The sequence below is a fragment of the Bos indicus genome, chromosome 2 (genome assembly GCF_029378745.1).
Source record: "Bos indicus isolate NIAB-ARS_2022 breed Sahiwal x Tharparkar chromosome 2, NIAB-ARS_B.indTharparkar_mat_pri_1.0, whole genome shotgun sequence".
NCBI lineage: Eukaryota > Metazoa > Chordata > Mammalia > Artiodactyla > Bovidae > Bos > Bos indicus.
This window is the reverse complement of record NC_091761.1, coordinates 133,741,509-133,765,602: the sequence shown is the minus strand read 5'-3', so window position 1 is coordinate 133,765,602 and position 24,094 is coordinate 133,741,509. Positions and strand designations below refer to the sequence as shown.

The window sequence follows — 24,094 nt, the reverse complement described above, 5'->3', positions numbered from 1 at the left end:
GAAACTGATCTTCTTGTAAAGGGAATACACGTATCACATCCTATAAACAGGTGTGTGCGCGCTAAGTCTCTTCAGTCGTGTCTGACTCTTTGCGACCCCATGGACCATAGCCCGCCAGGCTCCTCTGTCCATGGGATTCTCCAGGCAAGAACACTGGGGCGGGTTGCCATGCCCTCCTCCAGGGGATCTTCCCCACCCAGGGATGGAACCTGCCTCTCTTGTGTCTCCTGCAGTGGCGGGCAGGTTCTTTACCACTGGCGCCACCTGGGAAGCCCACAGACAGCTGGGACCCATACAAACCAATATCCTAAAAACAAACGAGGTCATTAAATTCTACCGGAGACTAGTGTGGGCAGAAAGAACTTGAAGCCTGTCCTCTCCTTGTTAAAAAGAGAGACCAATGGTGCTAAAGACATTCTGTCGTTTTGGGTGGCCACCAGCCCTGTGTGGCGATGCAAGTTTGCAGAAAAATGGAAATAACATGAAAAACTCAGATCTTGTGCTAGACACATTTCAAGCGCTCAGAACCACAAGCGGCTGATCCTGCCTGTGGAACAGCGCAGACCTGGAACATCTCCATCATCACAGAAAAGTTGTGTTAGATGGCACTGCTTTAAACTGAACTGAGACTTAATCAGGCTGGAGATTCTCCCAGGACAGGGCTGTGCCTCCGCCATCAGACTGGGGCTCGCATCTCCTCCCCGGTCTGACCTCACAGCTCTGAGTTCAATCTCTGCCCGTAGGCGTTGCCCGGGCAACCCTGCTCCTCGCCTCAGCTGCTGTCCGAGCCCAAAGTCCCCAGGAGAGGACAGAGTCGGTTGTCCCATTCCCCGTCTGTGGGCGGGCCTCCCTTCCTGCCAACCTCTGCTTCCTCCTTCTGAGGCCCCAAGGGCCCTTTCTCCTTGTCAACGTCAGAAAACTGAAGCTATGCAGTGAGTTTCAGGAAATGAATCCTTGGGATTAGTTGTATTTGGCTGTGAGCCCCAGCCATGCTGGGGAAAGCACCCCAGATGCCAGCTGTGCCCGTCAAGGCCTCCTCTCGGTGATGGGGAGCTGGGCAGCTGGGAGAGGGCAGAGGGAGGGGCTGGACCCACCCCAGGTCCCTGCCTTTAGGGGTGAGACGGGCAGCGATGAAGGCACGTCTCCTTGCCGTTGGTTCCTTGCTGCGTGGCATCATCATCGGTGGCCAGTGAAGAGCAGGGATGACTTCCCACTGGCCATGTTAGCTAAGTCCCTTCAGTCCTGTCCGACTCTTCGTGACTCCCTGGACTCTAGCCCACCAGGCTCCTCAGTCCATGGGATTCTCCAGGCAAGAATGCTGGAGGGGGTGCCATTTCCTCGTCCAGGGCATCTTCCTGACCCAGGGATCGAACCCAAGTCTCTTATGTCTCCTGCATCGGCAGGCGGGTTCTTCACCACCAGCGCCCCCTGGGAAGATGGCCACGTCAGCAGGACGGGGGAGAGGAGATCTGGGGGGAAAGGGGGCTTTGCCCGAGACCTGCCAGCCGTGGGCGCCGCCCCACGACAGCATCACCCACCGTGCCCTTTGGCGCGCCAGACCTTTGCACACACTCTCCCCCCGGCCCGGCAGGCCTGTTCCTTCACCTTCACTCGGCACCTAAGAGGCAGCATTAGGCGTTGTGCTGTTTTCAGGGTTGGGAGAAGGTTGTCCCTTGTGGGAGGAGCCTCGACCTGTCTCTGTCGCCAGCCTTTGAAGCCACTGGGTAGGAACAGGACGGGAACCAGGGAAGCAGGGCCTGGGTGGGATCTGGACGCTCGCTGAGACTGTGGGCGCTTCAGTTACTTCTCTGTGACTCAGTTCCTCCCATCTGTAGTGCAGGCACATGCACTCTGAGGCTCGACTCAGGCTATCTCCCGGAACACGGCTTGCGTTCATAGTCCGTGCGTGGCACGCGGCTGGTGCTGCATCGGTGCTCCGCAGAGGGAAGGAGAAAACGTAGAATACTTCCAGGAACACTGAAGGTGGAGATGGAAAAGGAGGGCGAGGAAAGCGAAGCAGGGAAAGGGAGACGCAGGTGTGGGGAGGGGGGAATCGTCCCTGCCTGCTTTCTCTCCTCCCGTCCTTGGTTTCCTCTTCTCACCAGCCCCCTTCTCCCCGCTCCCTCTAGGTCCCCCGGCACTCCTGAGGGTGCAGTTTCAGAGCCCCAGCGAGCCCCTTGCTAGCATTCCTTCTGCCAGATCAGGGATGGGCAAGAGGCCCAAGCTTTGTGGGCAGAGAGTCAGTTCAGTCCCCAAGGTATGTTCAGCTCTGACTGTTGAGGAGCTTGATCAAGCCCTTCTTGCAGCCTTCCTCACCCAGACGTGGAACAGGAGTAGATACCTGGCCTGACAGCCCATCCAGAGTCAGGAAGTGGGCTGGCCCCAGACCCCTGAGCTCTCTCTGCAAAGGAAGCAAAGGCCTTCACCCACTCCTAGGCTCCAGGGTGGAAACACTGGGGATGATGGGGTGGGAGTCATAGTCATGACCAAGATCACCAGGTGGGGTCTCCCCCTCCAGCCTGGAAGATCACTCAGTGATCCTGGAATGTCCCAGCAAGGGCCTGGGTGTGGAAGTCACACAGTCTTAACCTTTCATAGAGAAGAATGGGGGAACCGAGACCCAAGGTCAGAGTTCAGGGCATCTGGGAGAGAACCAAGCCTGGAATCCACGCTCCCTGGCTGCCAGCTCCGGGCACAAGCGTCTGCCCGCTTCCTTGGTCCTCTCCTTTCTTCCTGCTCTCCTTAGTCTCTGCAGTGTTTTCCCAAAATGCGATCGCATCATTGTCTAAGTGATTGTCATTTAAAAAATATTAAACTGTAAACATATTTCAAAAAGAAAACAAAAGTCCTGTCATCCTGAAGGTTCGCGTTTGTTCACCTGTTGAGTGTAGAGTTCCATAATGTGCTACGCATGCTTTCTCCAAAAGTGGGTTTCGGTTCTGCACGCTGGTTTGTGCCTTGTCTTCTTTTAAAAGTCACGTTGATTGAGGTACAGTGAATAAATGGGAAAAATTCTCCCCTTTTTGGAGAATTCAGTGCTAGGAATTTTGACAAATGTGCTTCATCATGAAACCATCCCCCGAGTCCTATGTCATGAGCATCCTTTCGTGTCAGTGGTAAGAACCTAGATGCCCAACTACAGGGTTTTGTGTTTTTAATGGCTGGACCATAAGGTATTTAACCCGTCCCCTAGGGTGGGCAGGGAGGTTGTGTCCCAGTCTTCGCTCTGATAAACAGCGCCGTGAGGGGCGTCCTTCCTGTACTCAGAGGGATCTGACCCTCAGTGCCATGGAGGCCTGGAGGTGGGCACACAGCTCCCGTCCGTCTCACTGGGCCCCCGCCCTCTCCTGCCCTCTCGCTTGGCCGTAGGGAACCGTCTGGACGAGGGCTCAGATGTGGAGTCAGAACCCGACCTCCCTCTGAAGCGTAAGCAGCGCCGCAGTCGGACCACATTCACGGCCGAGCAGCTGGAGGAGCTGGAGAAGGCCTTCGAGAGGACCCACTACCCAGACATCTACACCCGAGAGGAGCTGGCGCAGAGGACCAAGCTGACCGAGGCGCGCGTGCAGGTGAGGGGCACCGGGCTTTGCGCTGCGGGCGTCATCTGGAGGGGCTTCCCTGGCGGCTCTGTGGGAAAGAACCCGCCTGCAGTGCAGGAGCTGCAGGAGACGTGGGTTCGATCCCTGGGTGGGGAAGATCCCTGGAGGAGGCAGTGGCAACCCACTCCTGTATTCTTGCCTGGAGAATCCCATGGACAGAGGAGCCTGGTGGGCTACAGTCCATGGGGTCACAAAGAGTCAGACACGACTGAAGTGACTAAGCACGCACCATAGCACACAAGTCATCTGGAGACCGGGATTGAGAGAGGGGGTGGCCAGGGTCAGGGTGTTTAGTGGGCCCCCTGGAGTAGGAGTGGGGATTTTGTGGCAAGTGGTCCAGGGGCTGTGTAGACAAGTAATGCCCCAGCACTTGATACAGAGTAAACGGGCAGCAAATGTTAATCGATTGACTAACCAATCCTCGGACAGCCCCAGGGAAGCCAGGAGGGGCTGTGAGGACTTGGAATGCCTCCCTCCTCTTGCCGACAAGAACTTCAGGAAGATGAAGGAAGGAGGGATAGAGAGAGAGGAGGAAAGGGCAAGGGACAGAGGAAAGAAGGACATGAGTTCAGCCACAAGAGAGGGAGCTCAGGAAATAAACACTTCCAAATCTCTGAGGAGGAGAGGAAAGATTCAGGACAAAACTTTCCAGAACAGACCTAGCTTCCTAGGGTGGGTAATGAGTTTCCTGTTATGGGAAGCATGCAAGCTGCCTGGGCACGTATTCCTGGCCAGTTAGAAGCATCTGGGGAAGGGTGAGCAGACTTTGAACACCCTGTGGACATCCACGCCCGCAAAGTGCCGGTGCCCGATCGGTGGGCCTGCTGAAGGTGGGGCACAGGAAGAGCCGCGTCTGTCTAGGGTTCAAGGCCTGCAGTGGGGATGGGGGAAGGACCCGCCTCCTCTCCCCGAGCTGAGTTCTCAGATTGCACGATGTCTGTAGTTCTCTAAGGCAGAGTCTCTGGGGGCCTGGCTGGGTCGGGGGGTGGGGAGGGGTGGAGGAGGAATGGGGGGCTGATGAACAGCTCCTATGGGAGCCCGTCTTGGCCTGGCCCCTCTGTGAATGGGGAGCTGAGTCTGCCGAGGGGCTGCCCCCAACTGCTTGCTGGGGGCTCTTCTGTCTTATCCAAGAGGGATCCGAGAGCTTCTGTTGGGCATCTGCCTTGGGGCAGCGGCTGGGGGCTCCTCCCACGGGACCCCAGGGAACCTCAGACCCCCTTGTCAGGCCAGGGTGGTCAGTCATCACAGGCAGAGACTGAGCAGTGATATGGCATTGGGGATGTGTGCGCAGAGCTCAGGCCTGTGGGTGCCAAGCCCAGGCTCTTTCCATCTGGGAAGGAGAAACGGACTCCGAGCCTGGCATTTGAAAGCAGCAAAGTGCTAGAAGCAAAGGGGCATTTGAGCGCTTCGGGGACCAGCATACCTCCCTCTGCCCACCCGCCCCCCTCCCGGAGTGGGAGGCCCTGGGCCGCCACGCAGGGAGACCCCAGGGGGCGCGGATGGGCGGCGCAGCCAGCTCGGCTCGTCCCAGCCCCCTCCCCTCGGGGTGACACCCGAGCTGCCGGCCAGGCCTCCCTCCTCCGCCTCTGATCCCCCTGCAGCTGTTCTCCTGGGCACATTCCTGGGTGCTTTCTCATTCCCGCGTCTGGCGGCCACGGCTGCTTCCCACCACCTTGAAGCCTGACCACTCCTTGTAAAACGTCCTGGCTGTCAGGGCAGTGCTTTTATTGGCCCAGGGGACTCAGAAACAGGTGTCACTCAAGGTCCAAGGGTGGGGGGGGGCTGAGAACAGGGGGAGCAGCAGAACCCAGGCACATCCCCGGCGCGGGGGCCAAGGTAGCCATGCTCCATGTGCTGCTCCCCTTGCAGACCCTCAGCGCTCCAGGGCGGGGCTGGCTCTCCCCCCACTCGTGGCCTGAGAACTGGGCCTGATCCCAGCAAAAAAGGGATCGATACATGTTGAGTTTTAAAGAATGAACAAAGACTGACCCCCCCCCGCCCCCAAATCAAGACAGGAAGAATAGAGCATTTGGCCTGGAGAAGAGAAGGCTTGGAGGACGCAGTTGCTCTGCGAGGCCCTGGAGCGGGGCTGGGGAGGGGGAGACCAGGAGCCGCAGGCTGGGTTCCCACTGGTTTCTGCCTCTGATGAGCTGTATCACCCTCGACAGATCAGTTTCCTCTCCTGATACTTAATCTCTCATCCATAAATAAAGGGGCCAAACTAAATGAGCATGAAGGCTCCTTAAAGTTCTAGGATCCCGACTTACTGACAGTCAGAGCTGCCTTGGGGGGTGATAAGATCCCTGTCACCAGAAGTGTTCAAGCCAAAGTGCGGTGTCTGGGGGATGGGAGGCCCCGGTGAGAGGGTTCCTGCTGTGGACCGGGCGGCAGGGGCCTTGAAGCCCTCTGAGCACTGCTTCGATTTTAGGGCTGGATACTTCTGCGGTCTTGGCCTCTGATTTTAAGAGCCTGTAGTTCAAGGATTTGACAATCCTGTGTCATCTCATTTCAGTGGCACTGGGAGGTGCCAGAGTGGTTCAGATGCCTTGGTGCAAATTCCAGCTCCATCACTTCCTCCCTCGCCCTTGGTTTCCTTCTCTGCAAAACGGAGATGATGGTAACAGGGTCCGCTTCGTTCTGAGGACTCCATGATAACGTGGAAACAGACTCACACAGTCAGGGAGTGCCCGGCGCAGGGGCTGTGATTAGTAAAGGTCACCTATTCTTAGTGGGCCCAGTGCTCCACCCTCGAAACTCCAGGCTTATTCATCTAGCAGTCATACTGGGCACCTCCTGTGTGCCAGGCGCTGTTCTAGGCACCAGGGACCCGGCAGACAGAAATCCCTACTGTCCCAGGGCTGGCGTCCAAATCAGCAAGAAAGCTGGTAGGCACAGGTCGGGCAGGGCCCTGGCACTCCTGTGTCGCCCCTTCTGCCTCCCCTCCAGCCCTGCCCCCCAGCAGAGGGTCAGGCACCTCCTTCGGAAGCCCGCGGGGCACTGTGTGGGGTTATATGGTACCCCCAATGTTGGGCGGAGATGCCCATCTCAGTCTGCAGAAAGCCCCGCCACCGGGAAGGGTGGGTAAGGTGCATGAGGCAGGACACATGCCTGGTGACCGGTGACTCCTTTCCCCGGAGGAGTCTTCATTTCTAAACATCTGAGGGCCCGACCCCCACCTCGCAGACATCTTCCTTGCAGGTAAACAAGTCTGATTCGTCCTGAGCTCCGAGATTCCGAAGTCTGCGTGTCTCTTCTAGAAACAGAGGCTGAGAGCTGAGAGGCCCCAAGGCCAGCCCAGGTGTCTCCCACAAGGCCTGGGAGAACATCCCGTCCTCCAGATGAGCAGCATCCAGGGGCCAGGGCTGCGTGCAGCTCATCTGGTCCCAGTTTGGAGCCCTGCTGTTTGCTTGGGGGCGGGCGGGCGGGAGCTCTGAACCGAATCCCATTTGGGAGGCACTGGAGGGACTCTCTAATTAATAACTTAAACTGAATCTTTTCGTTACGCTGGATGACATTCATGATGCCTTTCTCGTGTGCCAGGCACACCGCTCAACACCTATATGCGTTATCTTCATCATCCTTACCGTGATCCTAAGAGGCAGGGACACTCAGTCTCTCCATTTTACAAATGAGAAACCTGACCTTTCACTAGCAGAAGTGAATTCCTAAAGACACAGGTAATAAGCGGCTGTCCTGGGACCCAAGCCCGAGTCTGTCTGTGTGCTCCTTTCCTCGGGGCTGCATTGGAAGAAGGGCCAGAAGAGACATTCAACTCAGTCATCAACCTCTTCTTATAGCGTCCTGCTCCCAGGGCAGGATGTGGAGAGAAGGACCAAAAAGGAGTAATAAAACTCAGCCTCTGCTTTCAAACGGCTCAGTCCTGATCAAAGATTCTGGGTGGGGACCTGCGTCCACCACCGTCCCTCTGGGAGCCTCCGTTTCTCCACCTGTAAACAGGAAGCCTGCAGTCCGTACTGGCTAAGAGCCCTTTCAGTTCAGACGTCGGAGGCTTTCCAGCAAAATAAGTGTTGGAGATGCTGTTCTAAATAAGCACGTTGCCTGTGTTAGCTGCCTTGAGGTCCAGAACCACCGAGAGGGTAGGGGCTCTCATTTGTGCGTGTGCTTGGCCGCTCAGCTATGTCTGACTCTCTGCAACCCTACGGGCCGTAGCCCGCCAGTCTCCTGTGTCCATGGAGATTCTCCAGGCAAGAACACTGGAGTGGGTTGCTGTGCCTTCCTCCAGGGGATCTTCCCAACCCAGGGGTCAAACCCGGGTCTCCTGTGGCTTCTGCACTGGCAGGTGGATTCTTTAAAACTGAGCCTATTAGCAACAAAGAAAGTGAGGCTCAGAGGAATAACAGAATTTGCCCATCTTAGCTACGAGGCAGAGGCAGGATTCAAATTCAGGCAACTGATCAGACTCCAGAGCCCCTCCTCTTGTGCCACGTTACACTTTGTGAGGATGGAGATGCCTGCTGGGCTGGGGGCAACCCCGTGGAAATAGGACAGTGAGGAAGAAGAGGAGAGAGAGGAAAGCAAAAGGCATGTCCTCTCCTCCAGGAAGTCCTCCTGGGTTCTGGGAGGAGTTGGAAGCCCCTCCTCATGGCACGTCGCATGCCAGCCCATCTAAGCTGACTGTACTGAAGAGCAGCTGTCCTTTGACGTGTCTGTCATGTGGCCAGGCCAAGGGCAGCTTGAGGGCCAGGACCGTGTCCTGCTCACCCCCTGTCCTTCCTGTCCTGCTTGACGCAGAGGGAGTCCCGGGAGCTGCTGGAGATGGGAAGGAGGGAAGTAAGGAAAGCAGGAGCGAGGCGGCCAAGGAGAGAAGGCGGGAGACTGTTCCCGCCTTAGCTGAGTCCGCTTTATCTGCAGATGACCCTCACTGAACAAACAAAACCACAGCAGAGCGTCCCAAACATAAACCATTCTCCACCGTCTTCAGGATTTGGGCCACTTTTGCATATCCATGTCTTCCTTTACTTAAAAAAAATAAAATCAGTGTATTTTAAAATAAACATGCATATCACTCTCAGGGGCCTCCCAGTTGGCACAGTGGTAAGGAATCCACCTGCCAATGCAGGAGACATGCGTTCAATCCCTGGGTCTGGAAGGTCCCCTGGAGAAGGGAATGGCCACCCACTCCAGTTTTTGTGCTTGGAGAATCCCACGGACAGAGGAGCCCGTCGGGTTACAGTCCATGGGGTCGCAAAGAGTCAGACAGGACTGAGCAGCTTGAGCGAACATGCGTGCGCTCACACATCCCTCTCATGGAAGGAAGGCGACCAGAAACACGCAGGGAACATGAGACAACGTGGCACGGTTTCCAGGAAAGCATCACCTGGCGGGGCATCCTCCCTGGGCTTTAAAAAGGGAGGTTGATGGATGTTGTGTGTGTGAAAGTTGCTCAGTCATGCCTGACTCTTTGCGACTCCATGGAATTCTCCAGGCCAGAATACTGGAGTGGGTAGCCTTTCCCTTTTCCAGGGGACCTTCTCAACTCAGGAATCGAACTGGGGTCTCCTGAATTGCAGGGGGATTCCTTACCAGCTGAGCTCCCAGGGAGGCCCTGATGAGCATTAGGAAGGCATGAAGGACGTTGAGCACCCAGTTGAGACCTTCTCTTCCACACACCCCAGGCCCGGAAGAGATGGGAGCAGTTCAAGGTTATCTAATGTCTGTGTCACTCGCCTCTGGGGACGTGTCTCCACCTTGGAGTGTAGGAGCCCCAGCCTTTGGGAAACGCTGATTTAAAACAGAGCTGTTCAGAGGGCCTCAGTCAGCCTGGCCAGCGTTCATCTGCCCCGGACGCCCCTGAGGAAGCCCTCTCTGCCCTGGGGAGGTGGGAGCAGCCAGGACCTGCGTTTTATGCAGAAGCCAGTTTTTTTATCTTTATTTGGCCACCACATCTCCTTTCTTTGTGAACCCTAAACGGGTCAGAGCCAGCAGCTCTGTTCATCCAGCTCAGAAAACCAAATTCCATCTCTTGCCTCAGAGAAAAGACAAATGATCCGAGGGGACACAAACACCCCGACACCCCTGTTCAGACTCCCCCTCCCACAGGTCAGCAGACACAGACTAGAGGTTTCAGGGTCTCAAGTGATCTGTGCCAGGGGAGGCCTAGGTCTTCACCCTTGAAGGGGAGGACTCCCCACTGGGCCTTGCAGAGGGAGGAGGGCAGCACCAGCAAAGACACACCAGAGTCACCTCTGCCTCCCACCATCCATTCATTCATTCAATGAGGATTCCTACAGAGGTGTGAGCAGGGGGCCAGGATTGCTTGGTCTCTGCCTGTGGGGCTTAGGGCCAGAGGGGAGACAAGAAAAACAGGTAAAGACAATAATTGTTTGGGTAAGGGAGCTCACAGTTGGAGGCCTCCTGAGAAAAGGAGGTGGGGACTGGCCTAAAGTGCTTTTGAGGCAGGCAGTCCTCGCTGGAGCAGGAGGAGGCGTTTCTGCCGGCCCTGCAGGCCAAGGAGCCAGCACAGGGAAGAGTGTTTGAGATGGAGGGAACAGCATGTGCAAAGTCCAAAGGTGGAGAAGCACCTTCTCTCTGGAGCCCCGTTTTGCACACTCATTCTCATATTTCACCGGCCCATCCCAGGGAACTTGTTGCAAATCCAGACCAGAGAGTTCTAGAAAGTCAGACTGAATGAACTTTGAACCTCACATCATTACAGACCAGCCATGTGGCCGTGGGCACGTGATTCCACCTCTGGGAGCCTCAGTTTCCCCCTGGGTCAATGAGACTAGGAGGGCCTCATGGGTCTGCGTATGGACAGATGCAGGAAACGCTAGCACAGGGCTCAGAGGAAAGGGAGACTCAAAGATGTTAGGTTATCAATCAGTCCCTGTGTTTGGGGGTGGGGGTGGGGGTGGTGGGCTTTCCTAACTCAGGGGGCCTGTGCAGCGTAAGCCAAGCAGGGCCTCAGACTCCAGACACAGAACAAGCTTTTGCTTCTGAGTCTGGCAGGTGGGTCTCATTCAGGTGGGTTCTGGATGTGTGGCTTTCCTTGGGGGCTTCCTGGAGGAGATGAGGAGTGTGCAACATGGATGAACAAAGATGGTCACCCACTGACTTCCTTCAGGGCAGGAGCAGCTGCAGGGAAAGAGCACTGGGCTGAGAGTCACTCGGGCCACCCTGTCATGCGGGCAAGCCCCCCACCCCCTCTCTGGGGCTCAGTTTGCCCATATGTAAAATGGGGATCATAACAATGACTTCGTCCCTGGGTAGTGACGTCATGAGGACAGAATGGGATCCTGCCCATGAACGTGCTTTGCAAACTGTCCTGAGCTGCAGGACGGTGGGGCTCTCCTCGGAGGAGGACACTGGCTGGACCCAGGGTGATGGCGCAGGGGCCCGGTTCTAGCTGTGCCTCAGCGCGCTGCCGGAAACCAGGCTGAGGGCTCAACGCTCGGCTCTCTGTCCCCCAGGTCTGGTTCAGTAACCGCCGTGCCCGCTGGCGTAAGCAGGCAGGAGCCAACCAGCTGGCAGCGTTCAACCACCTTCTGCCAGGTGGCTTCCCGCCCACTGGCATGCCCACGCTGCCCCCCTACCAGCTACCGGACTCCACCTACCCCACCACTACTATCTCCCAAGGTGAGTCTCAGCTGCATCCCGGCCACGCCCCTCAACCGCCCCGCCCCTTCACCCGCCCTCCCATTTATCTCCCCCCCACCCCACCCCACCCACTCCTTCCCTCCTCAACAAAGAAGGAATAAAAAGCGTTTTCTTTGGCGGGAGGAGGGGAGAGAGGTGGTTTTCCTTGCTCTTTCATGACCGTGTTTGTCTGCGTTGATGTGGACAGTGAAGATAAAAGAGATGGTGTCCTGCTCTTGAACCTCTTCCCTCTGCATCCAGGTGAAGATGAGCAAGGTCGCCTCCATGTGCACGTTTAACAGAGCTTCTCAAACTATAAAGGTCACATGAATCTCTTGGATCTTACTAAATTTCAGAAGAGACGGTGGTGGGCCCTGTAGGTAGAGAAGGGTAGCACCCCTCCTCCCTGGCCCATGCCCCCTGGTCTGCCCTCTGCCCGCTCCCTCCACTCCACCCCGCCAGCACACAGCAGGAACCCACTGCTTGACTTCTGTCTCATGGAGGAGCCCCATGGCTTCCTCTTAGAGGACTGGCAGGCTGGAGTTCTAGAAGCTGGGGAGAGAGGCCTCTTTGTGATTCCTGATGAGAAACTGAACCATCGCCCACGGTGGAGGTCCCGTCTGCTGGAAGACCACGTAGCGAGGCTGTGACAGAGAAGAGCAGCCCAGCAGCTGGGATCAGAGTGGCAATTCAAACCCTGGCCCCCTGCTCCCTAGCCACATCACCGTGCACAAGGGCGGGCCCTGGGCCCATTGAGCCTCAGTTTCTTCATCTGTAAAATGGGAATCATTCTTGCTTCATCCCCTTAGATGGGATTTGTGAAAGCACTGGTGATTTTGGTGCTCACCAGATGTTATCCAGCAGCCCCAAGCAGACTGACATGGTCCTCAAGGAGATCTGACTTTTAGCCCAGATAAGGTTTATTGAGCACCTTCTATGTGCCAATCACGGAGAACAGGGCCAGTGCGCAGTAGGTGCTGAGAAGTTGTCTGGAATGTTGCTCGTTATCAATCGAGACCTGCCAGTTCCTGGTGTCCTGCTCAGAAGCCAGCTGTCCCATCCCCAGTAGTGAGAGAAGGCAGCCCCCTCCCCACCGCCTCTGCTGGATGGAGGTCCAGAGAAGGGCGCTGGGGACCTGCCTTCCAGACGGGCGGTGCCTGCCCTGCTTGGCCTTCTGGGGCCAGGCCACTGGCTCAGGCCCTCTGCTGGCTCTCTCTGCAGACGGGGGCAGCACCGTGCACCGACCCCAGCCGCTCCCGCCGTCCACCATGCACCAGGGGGGCCTGGCCGCGGCGGCTGCAGCCGCGGACACCAGCTCTGCCTACGGAGCCCGCCACGGCTTCTCCAGCTACTCCGACAGCTTCATGAACCCGGCGGCCGCCTCCAATCACATGAACCCCGTCAGCAACGGCCTGTCGCCTCAGGTAGGGGGCCCGCCCCGCCTCTCTGTCCAGGGTCCCAGGGGCCAGAGGCTTGCCAGCCCATCCAGCGAGGGTTCAGGGGGACACAGGTGGCTCTCTCTTGGGGAGGAAGTCTTGGTCTCCCCCACATCGCTGGCTGTTGGTCAACTCGAGAGGGTTTGCGTGGGAGGAGAGGTGGGGGGTGGGCTCCTCCGGCCTTCACTTGTCATTTTTCTGTGAGCCTTTCACCCTGGGTTTGTCATCTGCAAGTCTGGTGACCCAGTGGGCAGTTGCAGAGAAAAGGTTTCCATCGCAGGTTTCCATACTTGTCACCACCCAGAGCTTGTTAATCTGGCCCATCACCTGCTTCATGACTGTGCAGACCATAACAGTCAGGCGTTTTCAGTGCATTGATGGAAGCCTTGCACTGTTTCCTAGGGGATGCGAACTGTGGTTGCGGCTTTGTTCTAGAGCAGTGCTTCTTAGATTCCATCCTGGGCTCCATCTCCCACCTTTGGTCACCAGGAGTGACCAACGAGTGAAAGGCAAGACCATGACCTACTGGTGGAGAGAATCAGTCGGGCAGGGATGTAGGGCGGAGGCATGATTCTAGTGCGGGAGCTCTGCTCCCACTGGGTCTTGGAACTCTGTTCCCTCACATGTGATTGGCTGCTAGCTAAGTCACTCCATGGCTGATGGAGCTGTTAAGAAGTGGTGGGACCATCTTTAGATGAAGTGGGAAAGACAGGCTGGAGCTGATGTGGTTATTGGTGAGCCCGGGGAGCAGGACTCAGTGATGCTTGAAATCAGAGTGAACTGGAAGAACTGTTCATTTTTGTTGCTATAACAGGCTCTCAGACATCCACAGGGAAAGAATTAAATCCAAGATTCATTTTACCCTGCCTCCCACCTTCTGAGACACCTCTCTCGTGTCTGTGGTGAGAATATGTGTGATGCAAACTTATCTGAACAGCTGTAAGAACAGGCGAGGCTTGGAGTGGGGGTGGGATCCCAGCCCCACTGTTCAGGGAGTTAGGCTAGTGAGCATCTTCGAGCTTTGGGGTATCCCCCATTAAACAAGAGTGATTAAATAAAGAGTTGCTAACCTCCTAAGAAGGGCCTTCTCTGCCTTTAGCATGCTAACAGGTCAAAGCAGTCAGCATAGAGGTGGGATAAAATAGAAGTCAAATAAACGTTAGTTCTCTCCCTCCCTCCCCCCACAACCATTGCCAGGACAATACAGTAATATGAGAAATCTGTTACGTAAAGAAAAAAGGGGACCAAAGAGAAGGTCAGCTGCACCCCTGCAAGTCACTTCCTTCCAACTACCTGATTTTGTAAATAAAGTTTTATTGGAACACAGCCATGCCCATTCATTTACATAGTTATGGCTGTTTTTGTGCTGTGATGATGGCATAGTTGAGTGGTTTCCACAGAGATCACATCATCTGGCCCGAATAGAAAAAGTAAGCCACCGTTGGTCTAAAATGTTTCCCCTGCTTAATACCCTTTAATTTTCTGCGTGTTTGGGGGATTTTTCTATTTGTCTCAGTTAATGTGGGTCACTGAGGGCTTACTGGGGCTTCCCAGATGACTCAGTGGGAAAGATTCCACCAACCAATGTAAGAGCCACTGGAGACATGGGTTCAATCCCTGAGTCAGGAAGATCCCCTGCAGGAGGAAGTGGCAACTCCAGGATTCTTGCTGGGATAACCCCATGGACAGAGGAGCCTGGCGAACTACAGGCCATGAAGTTGCAACGAGCTGGGAGCGACAGAGCGTGCATGAGGGCTAATTGTATTTCAGTTCCATCATTTGCGTATGCTAGGAGCTAGCATCAGCCCCATCTCCTGGACAGGAAAACGGATGTGCAGAGAGCACGCACGCCAGGTCCCTTCCCCTCTCTACAGGCCAGGTTTCTTATCCATGAAATGGGGGTGATGCTAGCTCGTACCTCATAGGGTTGGCAAGGCTGACTGCGATGACCTAGGTAAAGCTCTTAGCCCAGGTCTAGCGCAGAGTTGTGAGTGCCCAGTGGACGGAAGCAGCTGAAGCCAGAGGTCCCCGGGGTGAAGCTCCAAGGCTCTCGGGCCCCACTTAGGAGGGGTAAGGCAGTCTGCCACCGGAATGTCTTCCCAGTGGAGCCTAACCGTCCTCTTTGGGGTTCAAGGCCACCACCTCCATCTCATTGGTGCCGAGGACTAACTGGCCAAGCTAACCTTCCAGAGCCAGGTTTAGACACGACAGGACCTGGAGCTGGCCGGGTAGGGATAACTGCAGAGACCCAGGATGTCCGTACCCGAGAATGAGGCCCAGGCCCAGCCTCGTGATACAAAACAAATCAGAGGAATCTGAAGAGGGGTGCTGAGTCTGAGCGGGCCCTCCAGCGCCCTTCACAGAGGGGGCACAGGACACGCTGACTGGGCTGGACCCGCACGTGAGGGCACCTGGCTCCCCTCCGCTGCTCTCCCCAGGCCCCCGTCTCATTGTGGGCTGAGCTTTATAGCCCCTAAAGCAGCACTTTCATCACAGGGCAGAGGAGAGACTAGCAAATTAAGGGGCCCCTAGCTTGGGGAGCGTGGTTCAGCACTGAGATTAAAGGGTAAGGAGGTTCCAGGTGTTGTCTGGGCCCAGAAACGTTGGGCAGGAGGCAGGTCGGGGAAGGGGAGAGCCTGACCCGCTGCTGTGGGCAGCCAGACCAAAGCTGGCCGTGTCCCTGCCCTCCTCCAAGAGGCCCCCAGCTTCCGCCCCATCCCTCAGGGTGGACAGTCGTATGGGGCGTGATGGATCGAGAGAACTTCAGAGACCTGTCCGGAGGTTCCCACCAAAGGTGTGAAGACAGATAGGGGGTCTGACAGGGGCAGAGGGGACCGGGAGGTGAGCAGCTGCTGGAGGGCGGGGTAGGGGCTGCAGGCAGGGCAGACACGTCAGGGCAGGCTGGGGGCACCTCCGGGTGTGGACCCCGCGGGGGTCACGCTGCAAATGCTTCCTGAAGGCGCGAGGGGCCGTTTCGGTGTCTCAGGTGGACGTTCTTGGCTTTTCTGAGCTCTGATTCTCTATGCACGTCCTCCCCTGTCTGAGCGCCTTCGCACTTCCAGCTTATCTGTGTGGTCCTGGGACGGGTGGGCCCGGGGGTTCTCCACCAAGACAGACGCATCGTGGTGTCCCGTCTTCCCAACAGGAGGGGTTTCTCTGCAGGGTGATGGGGAGAGGACGGGCCCCACCTGGGCATATTCCCCCGACCCAAGATCACAGGTCCGCCGTCCTCCAAGAGAGCCTTGGCTCTTGTTCTTACAAAAGCCCAAAGGGATGAGGCTGGGGCCCTGCTGGGCACCTGCTCGTCACGCCAGCCGGCTTGCTTCCTCCCCGGGGGGGGACCAGGTGCTGGTCCCGGACCCAGCCAGGGCAGTGGGTACCTCAAGCCTCAGAGACCCCGTGGAGAGTCTCCCCAGCGGAATCTCATGGCAAAAGTCATGTTCTCACGTCAGCTGTCCCCTGGCTCTGATACAGCACCTGGCCACAGAGGGTCTGCCACAGGCATTGTCCTCAGCACTTGGGGTGACTCAGTGAACGCAGGGGATGACCCTCTCTACTCTAGTGGGGCTGGCAGTGCAAGCAGACAGGCAGGCAAGAAGCATCAGCAGACGGCGCGGCGCGCAGCATGTCTAACGCCAGCACGTCGGACGCGTTCGACAGGGATAGCTGAGCTTCCTGAGGCGCTCCCTCTACACTGAGCTTCTCCCGGGACAGAGCCTGGGTTCAGCCCTCATTTGTAGAGCCTGAGACTGACCCACCCACACGCCCTCCTGCCTCGCAGAAACGCACAGCCTTGCTCTCTTTTTGAGAGACTGACAGGCAGTGAGGGGAAATCATCTCGGGAAGCCGGTCCTTCCAGCTCAGCGGACAGAAAAGCTCCTTCAGCCCATATTGTGGATGAGAACACTGAGGCTGGGACCTCAGGTTAGGGGCCAATAGGCGGGGCTGAGTCATATGGGCAAGAGCCTCCTGAGAGGCGTAGATGACCCTGAGGCTTGGTTCCCTCGGGGCCCAGGCCCTCACCCACCCCCAGGGTCCAGCCTGGCAGCATTAGGGACTCAGCAGGTGAGTGGGCCCGGCTCTGCTTGGAAGCAGCTCTTAGAAACCAGCTGAGGAGAGCCTAGGACCAAAGGACCCCTAGGTGACCCTTTGGGTGATGCGATTCCTGCAGATGGAACAGTTCGTACCAGTCCTTGTGTTGGAGTCGTGAGTGGAGCACACTTTCAAGGGTGATGGGTGGAGAGAAGAGGGGCCACTTGGGTCCTTAGATCCACCAGCGTGATGAGGGAGACACAGCCCCCGCCCTGAGGAGCAACTCGGGAGCTCTGTGCTCAGATCCCAGAGTCTGACAGAAGAGAAGCCCTTGTCTGTGGATGCCCCAGTCTGATGCTGGAAGCACCCACAGCTGTGTCTTGGAGAGTTCCCAGTGTGACGGGGGAGACAGGCCATGGACTCATAATCAGTGCTGACCTATCTGAGCTTCTGAGCAAAGAATCAGGAGCAAAGATCTGCTGGTTCGAGGGCCATGAGGGCTGGAGGCCCTCATGGTCACACGGGCAGGCCGCCTGTCCCGGGGCTTCTGCAGGGCCTGTGCCGCTGTGTTCTGGGGGAGCAGCCTGCGGCTGGGGCTGCCTTCTCCTTCAGGCTTTCTTAGAGGCAGCGTCTCATCCGAGTCGGTGGAAACTGAGGCCCAGAGAGGGGGAGAAAATTGCCCAGATCCCAGCGTTGGGGTGGGGGCTGAGCTGGGACCCCAGGCCTGTGGCCCCCGCCGTGGGCGCCTTCCTGGGAAGCGGTCGTTTCTGCCACCACGCCTCCGCCTGCTCCATCATGCTGCCCCGGGCGTCATCCCCTTTGGCTCCTCTGTGGAGCTTAACGTGGAGAGACCTGTAAAGGGATTTACATATTTACAATCTCCCCCCCACGGAACTAATGAAAAATGAAAAGCAGTCTCTAAGTGTGAAGTTAATCACACGGCTGCGATCGCCCTATCTCCTGTAAGAGATGCTGACGGCTTCCACGGAGCGAGTGCTTAGCGTGGGCCAGCCGTGGATGAGCTAAAGGTTGCGCCAGCTTCAGCCAGCCAGGCTTGGTGACCTCGGTTTACAGATGAGGAAAAGCAGATACGCAGCGTCGTCCTGGTGGCTCAGAGAGTAAAGAATCTGTCTGCAGTGCAGGAGACCCGGGATCCATCCCTGGGTCGGGAAGATCCCCTGGAGGAGGGCATGACAACCCACTCCAGTATTCTGGCCTGGGAAATCCCATGGACAGAGGAGCCTGGCAGGCTACAGTCCATGGGGTCACAAAGAGTCAGACATGACTGAGCAACTAACTTTAAACTTTCGTCCGTCCATCCACCCGTCTAGATATTAATTAGGCCCCTACCACCTGCCAGGCCCCTCGGTAGGTTCTGGGAAGGTCGCAGAGCCGGGATTCGACTGGTCTGGCTCCAGAGCCCACTCTGCTGTTCTCTCGTGTCTGCCCCGGAAGCTTGGTCCTGTGATCCATATGGGGAAACTGCGTTTTGAGGCCACAGTGGAAATTAATGGCATGGCCAGGTTCATGGTCTACATCTTCAAAAAGCCCAGCTTCCCCCTCCCTAGATCAGCGGGGACAAAGCTCAGAGCCTTCCAGTTCTTTATTGGTGGGGTCTCCTGAATGCCTCTCCACCGCGACCCTTCTGGCATCCGCTGAGGCCTCCGGGGGGCCTGACCCAGCAAGGAAAGGCGATCCATCAGCTGATCATGGACGGATGCCATGTCCCTTATCAGCCCTTGGCTTCTGGGAAGTGACTCCAGCCCCCTGAGACTTGGGAAGACAGACTCAGAGAGGTTAAGTGACCCGCTGAAGGTCACACAGCAGGCGAGTGGTGGCGATGGGACTCTCGGGCAGGTGCGCCTGACCCACGCGTCTCACCTGCCCCTCGCCCTCGTCGGGATCTTATCCCTGAGCCTGGGCCCCTCACGCAGTGGCCACTGGAAACTCCCTTTCGCCTTTTTCTCCCCCTCACTTCCTCTCTGTGTTTTTTTTTCCCCCTTCATTGGCAACACTGCGTCTATAATAAGCATTTAAAATGAGTCTTGCTGGACCACGAACGAGGAAGGAGGAGGGAGTAGGAGATTTGTAGGCAGGACGACGGGGAGGGGGATCGTGGGGTGTTAAATAGCCCAGAATTTTTAAAAAACTGATGCAAATCACTGGTAGGAGAGAAAATTATGTGCAATTACGTCCTGATATTGGAAGGTTTTGCCTAGCCCAGGCAACAAGATCTCATTAACAAGCAGAAAATAAGATTGAAATGGTGTGTAAAAGAGCTGAAAAATGAATTTGAATGCTGCGTTTGTCCACAATTACCCCCTCCTTCACACATATTTTATTGCAATTTTTTTATTATTCTTAATCTCTCCATTCCTCAAAGCAGATTGGGGACATCCTGGCATTACCGGGGCGTCGGGAGGAGGTGTGAAGGATTTCCCGCTCCCCTGAAAGGAGACCCTTCTCTCGCACATTTTCCAAGGTTGGGTTTTGGAGGGATCAGAATTCATTTCTCCGGCTTAGCTGGTTGTAGGAACATGGGGCTTTAACCCCAGCAGAGTGAGCGCTCCTCTGGGCCCTGCCCCGCCCTTCCCTCTCCTCCCTTCCCAGCAGCTCCTCTGCCTCCAGCTTCCTTCCTTTTGCCTTCCCAGGGTCTCTCCCAGGCTCTCCCTGTCCCGGGAGGTCTCTCTCGGGAAGCCTGGGGCAAGAGAAGCTGCACGGCCTCCGCCAGGGAGCAGCCAAGTTGGAGTTCTGGTTCTGCCTCTTTCCAAGTTGCTGTGTGGCCCTGGGTCACTGGCTTAACCTCTCTGGGCCTCCTTTCATCATCTGAAAATGGGAGTGATGACGCTTACCTTTCCGGGGTGCTGTGAAGACTAAAGGAGAATCTGAGTACAGTGCCTGGCGAGTGCCGGTGGTTGGGGTTTAGCTGCTAAGTTGCGTCTGACTCTTGCAACCCCATGGACTGTAGCCCACCAGGCTTCTCTGTCCATGGGATTTCCCAGGCAAGAGTACTGGAGTGGGTTGCCTTACAGCAGGTGCCGAATGAATTCTCCACCCACCTCCCAACTCTGTTGTACTGGAACCCCATCTTTTCTGTCTTTTCCCCCCTTCCCCTCAGTACTGGAAAATGCCTGAGTTGGTTTCCAGTCTTGGGAAGAGAAGATGCCAGGGTGCAGGGAGTGGAAAGCACAGGAAAGGCCATCTGTCCCCTTCCGCCCTCGGGCCCTGGGGAAGGATGAGCTGGGATGGAAGGAGTGACCAACCCCGGTTGGAAGGACACTGGTTTTCCCCAGGATTAGGGGAAAGCTATCTGAGTCACCCCAGCCACCCACTCACACACCTATTTCTCACGATGACCAGTGGTGATGGTGTAGGGTCAGCGGTCAGCTTGTGGAAATGACCGAGAGTCTGTGGCCAGATTTTCCTGGACCTAAAGCCAAATGCCCTTTTCCAGTATCTGCCCTCCCCAAGTGGCTTTCACTGCATCAGTAAGAGCCCAGCTCCCAGACCCTCCGCCCCAACCAGTCACAGATCTGCCAACCCTAGTCACAGCCCTGATCGGGGGTACCAACTGGGGGCGGTGAGGAGTGTCCACTCAGCTAATCAGGCCTTCCCGAAGCCCAGTGCCCCTTCCGCCTGACTCCCAGCCAGGCCCACCACAGGACAAGGATGAGCTGCGTGCTCAGAGAGTCAGCCTTGGGGTCCCAGGCATCCTCAGCCCTCCCAGCCCCCAGGGGGACAGACCCTGCCAAGATCCTGCTCTCACAACCAGCTTCCCTTTGTCCACGGTTAACCTACCTCAGTGGGAAAGGCTCAGCTATATCCCCCCTGGAGGCTGCTCGCCAAACACAGCCACCTGCTCACGTCAGTCAGAGCCCAACGCCAGCCCACAGGGAGAGGCCCTCGTCTCCTGTGAAAACAGACCGGTGTTTATGTCTCTGCTTTTCTCACCCCTTCTTCCTGGGTGGAGGGGACGGGGGAGGGGAGGAGGGTGGGGGACAGACAGGCGAGACCGGGATCAGGAACTTTCCTGAACGCTAGTGACGGGAGCAGGTCATGCCTATGGGCAGGTCCTGCTAGGAACTGGAGGGCCTGGTTTATTGCCTTTTTATTGCCTCTTTATCATGGAGGCCACGCCTTGGGCTTCCCCTGTGGCTCAGCGGTCAAGAATCTGCCTGCAGTGCAGGAGCTACAGGAGACACAGGTTCGATCCCTGGGTCGGGAAGATCCCCTGGAGAAGGGTATGGCAACCCACTCCAGTATTCTGGCCTGGAGAATCCCATGGACAGAGGAGCCTGGTGGGCTACAGTCCATGGGGTCCCAAAGAGTTGGACGCGACTAAAGTGACTTAGCACACACACGCTGGGCTTTTCTCCGTTCTTAGTGGACTGAATGGGATTCTGGGAAGACAGAATCTTGAACCTGCCTCCCTGAGTCTGGACGAGAGCCGCGGGTTCAGGGCTGCCCTCCACAGATGCTCGGATTCTCTTTTTTTTTTTTTGGCCACCATGATACATCTGTAGCGATCCAGACCTCCCTCCTTGAGAAGGTATAGGTGGGAGCTGACCTCTGCCCCTCCCCGTGGGCCTGGTGTCATCAAGCAGGGAAGGGCAGATGTAGATGTTTCCATACACCAAGGGACAGAGGGACCAAGGTCTTCATACTGTGTGTGTGGTGATTCATCCTGGTGACACACAGAAGCCCGTGTCTGGTCCGCAGTGGGCCTCCAACAAGTGTTGCTGAGCCCCCCGCGTACTGCAGGCCATACTACACGCCGCTTGGTCTGTACCCGAGGTTTTTGAGGCAGCTGGTGAGTTAGTCTGAATGTCATTACACGCAATTCCCTTCAAATTCATTTGTTTACCACCTGTTACTAACACAAAGTATGCACGTGTGCCTGAAGTTGCTTCTGTCGTGTCTGACTCTTTGCGTCCCTGTGGACTGTAGCCCACCAGGCTCCTCTGTCCATGGGATTCTCCAGGCCAGAATACTGGAGGGTTGCCATGCCCTCCTCCAGGGGATCTTCCTGACTCGGGGATGGAACCCATGACTCTCACGTCTCCGGGCAATGGCAGGCGGGTTCTTTACCACTGGCACCATGTGCGCAGCCCAAGACAAAGCACAGGGAGGTGCAGAGAAGAAATACGCGCGGCTGGCACTGCTCTTCCCAAATCTACTCTGGGCAAGACGCGTCAAAGACCAATGAGGGAATCAGTTACTGACAGCTGAGCGCGATTTCTGGTCAGACAGGATAGCAAGAGCAGAGGAGTTCGGAAAAGGGAGGGCACGTCAAAGGCGGCTTCTTGGAGGAGGCTTCTCAAAGGGGTAGGTATAGCACTTGCTCAGAGGAAAATCAGTGAAGGAATAGGAGGCTGGTGCAGACTGGACATTCAGTTCCGTCGCGCAGTCATGTCCGACTCTCTGTGACCCTATGAACCGCAGCACGCCAGGCCTCCCTGTCCATCACCAACTCCCGGAGTTCACCCAAACCCATGTCCATTGAGTCGGTGATGCCATCCAGCCGTCTCATCCTCTGTCGTCCCCTTCTCCTCCCGCCCTCCGGTGTCTAATTCAGACACATCACGGGCTCAGTGAGGTGATGATACAGACCGGGGTCTGGATCCCGGGCTGTCTGTACTTACTTGCTGTGTGACCACAGGCACATTACACGAGCTCTCTGCGTCTCAGTTTCCTCATCCGGAAGATGGGGCCAACACTAGTCACCTGGAAGGATTTCGAGAAATACACGAGGCGGTTCGTGCAGCACACCACGCACCGTGCCCGGCGCAGAGGAGGGACTCAGTAAGCGGCAGTGCGTCCCCCTCTGCGTCTCCCGGCCCTGATGAGAAATTGGGTGGGTCGGGACTTTGAGATTAGCAAACCATTATATATAGAACGGATAAACAACGCGGTCCCATGTAGAGCACAGGGAACTATATTCAATATCCGGTCATAAACCATAATGGAAAAGGAAAAAAAAAAAAAAGAAATTGAATTAGCCATTCTCTTCTGGGACCGGAGGCCTGGCTCAGCCCAGCCCAGGTCACTGGCTGGAAAGTCGGCCAATGTGAGTTCCCTCTGGACTTTGCTTCTGACTCACTGTGTGACCTTGGTGGACGCCTCGCCCCTCTGGGCCTCAGTTTCCCCATCTGTGCAGTGAACGCGATGGGCCACGCGCTAGTTAGGAACCATCCTTCCTGCACAGAGTCCGTGATTCCCGGGAGTTTTTGTAAAAGGAGCTTAGAGTCCCAGTCTCGGTCTCTGGGTGGGGGCCAGCCCTTCTCTCCAGCCTGTGCCTCCTCCGCGCCCGCCCCAACCTTCTGGGGCCCCAGCCTGAGGCCGGCGGGCTTCCCACCAGGCCAGGGGTTCAGCCAACCAGACCTGCCTGGCATGGTGGGAGAGAATGCAAAGAGAGGGATCTGTCCTTCTTTCTGATTAGCACAGGGAGTGCGCTGAACCAGACCGTCCCAGCCGATAGAGGGAAGAAAATAAGGGAGGTCAGCAGTGAATACAGCAGGCAGACTCAGGACTGGTCCGGTCCATCCCTGGGGTCCCTGGCTGTAGGAGAACTCTGAGATGGCAGGACAATACTAGACCTCGGAGGCCAGGCAAGCCCCCAGACAGGAGAGGCAGGGGAGACTTGGAGGGTCCCCAGGGGGCCGGACTTCTCCTGCCTCCAAGCCTTTGTACCTGCTGCATCCCCTGCCCGGGTCTCCTCCACAGCCCTGTCATCATCTCAGACCCCCTCCTACTCACTTTAGGACTTGGCCCCTTCCAGGAAGCCTTCCCTCACCCCTCATGCTGGGTTGGTTGTGCTTTCCTTGTGCATTTACCACATTTCATCAGGGTATTAAAAGTACCTGTATTACTAGAAAAACGTTGTTCAGTCTTTGCGGCCCCATGGACTGCAGCACGCCAGGCTTCCCTGTCCTTCACTGTCTCCCAGAGTTTGCTCAAACTCATGTCCATTGAGTTGGTGATACCATCCAACCATCTCATCCTCTGCTGCTCCCTTCTCCTCTTGCCTTCAATCTTTCCCAGCAACAGGGTCTTTTCTAGTGAGTCGGCTCTTCACATCAGGTGGCCAAAGTACTGGAGCTTCAGCATAAGTCCTTCCAATAAATATTCAGGGCTGATTTCCTTTAGGATGGACTGGTTTGATCTCCTTGCAGTTCGAGGGACTCTCAAGAGTCTTCTCCAACACCACAATTCAAAAGCATCAATCCTTCAGCACTCAGCCTTCTTTATGGTCCGACTCTCACATCCATACATGACTACTGGAAAAAGCCATAGCTTTGACTGACTTTACAGACCCTTGTCAGCCAAGTGTCACTAGACAAATATTCAGTAATAATAATTCAATTTTGGGGGCACTTAAACCACAGGCCAGATGCTGTCATAAGCCCGTTATACGGATTATCCCATTTAATG

General features: G+C 56.4%; 1 protein-coding gene across 2 annotated transcripts in view; it reads left to right on the top strand.

Annotated features, from left to right (window-relative positions):
* PAX7 (paired box 7) overlaps positions 1 to 24,094 on the top strand; it is a 106,927-nt gene that overhangs the window by 52,286 nt on the left and 30,547 nt on the right. For both annotated transcript variants that reach the window (XM_070777955.1, XM_070777949.1), the window contains exons 5-7: positions 3,370 to 3,569; positions 11,030 to 11,195; positions 12,417 to 12,619. In XM_070777955.1, the coding sequence (XP_070634056.1) occupies positions 3,370 to 3,569; positions 11,030 to 11,195; positions 12,417 to 12,619 (569 nt within the window). The remainder of the gene's footprint in view (positions 1 to 3,369; positions 3,570 to 11,029; positions 11,196 to 12,416; positions 12,620 to 24,094) is intronic.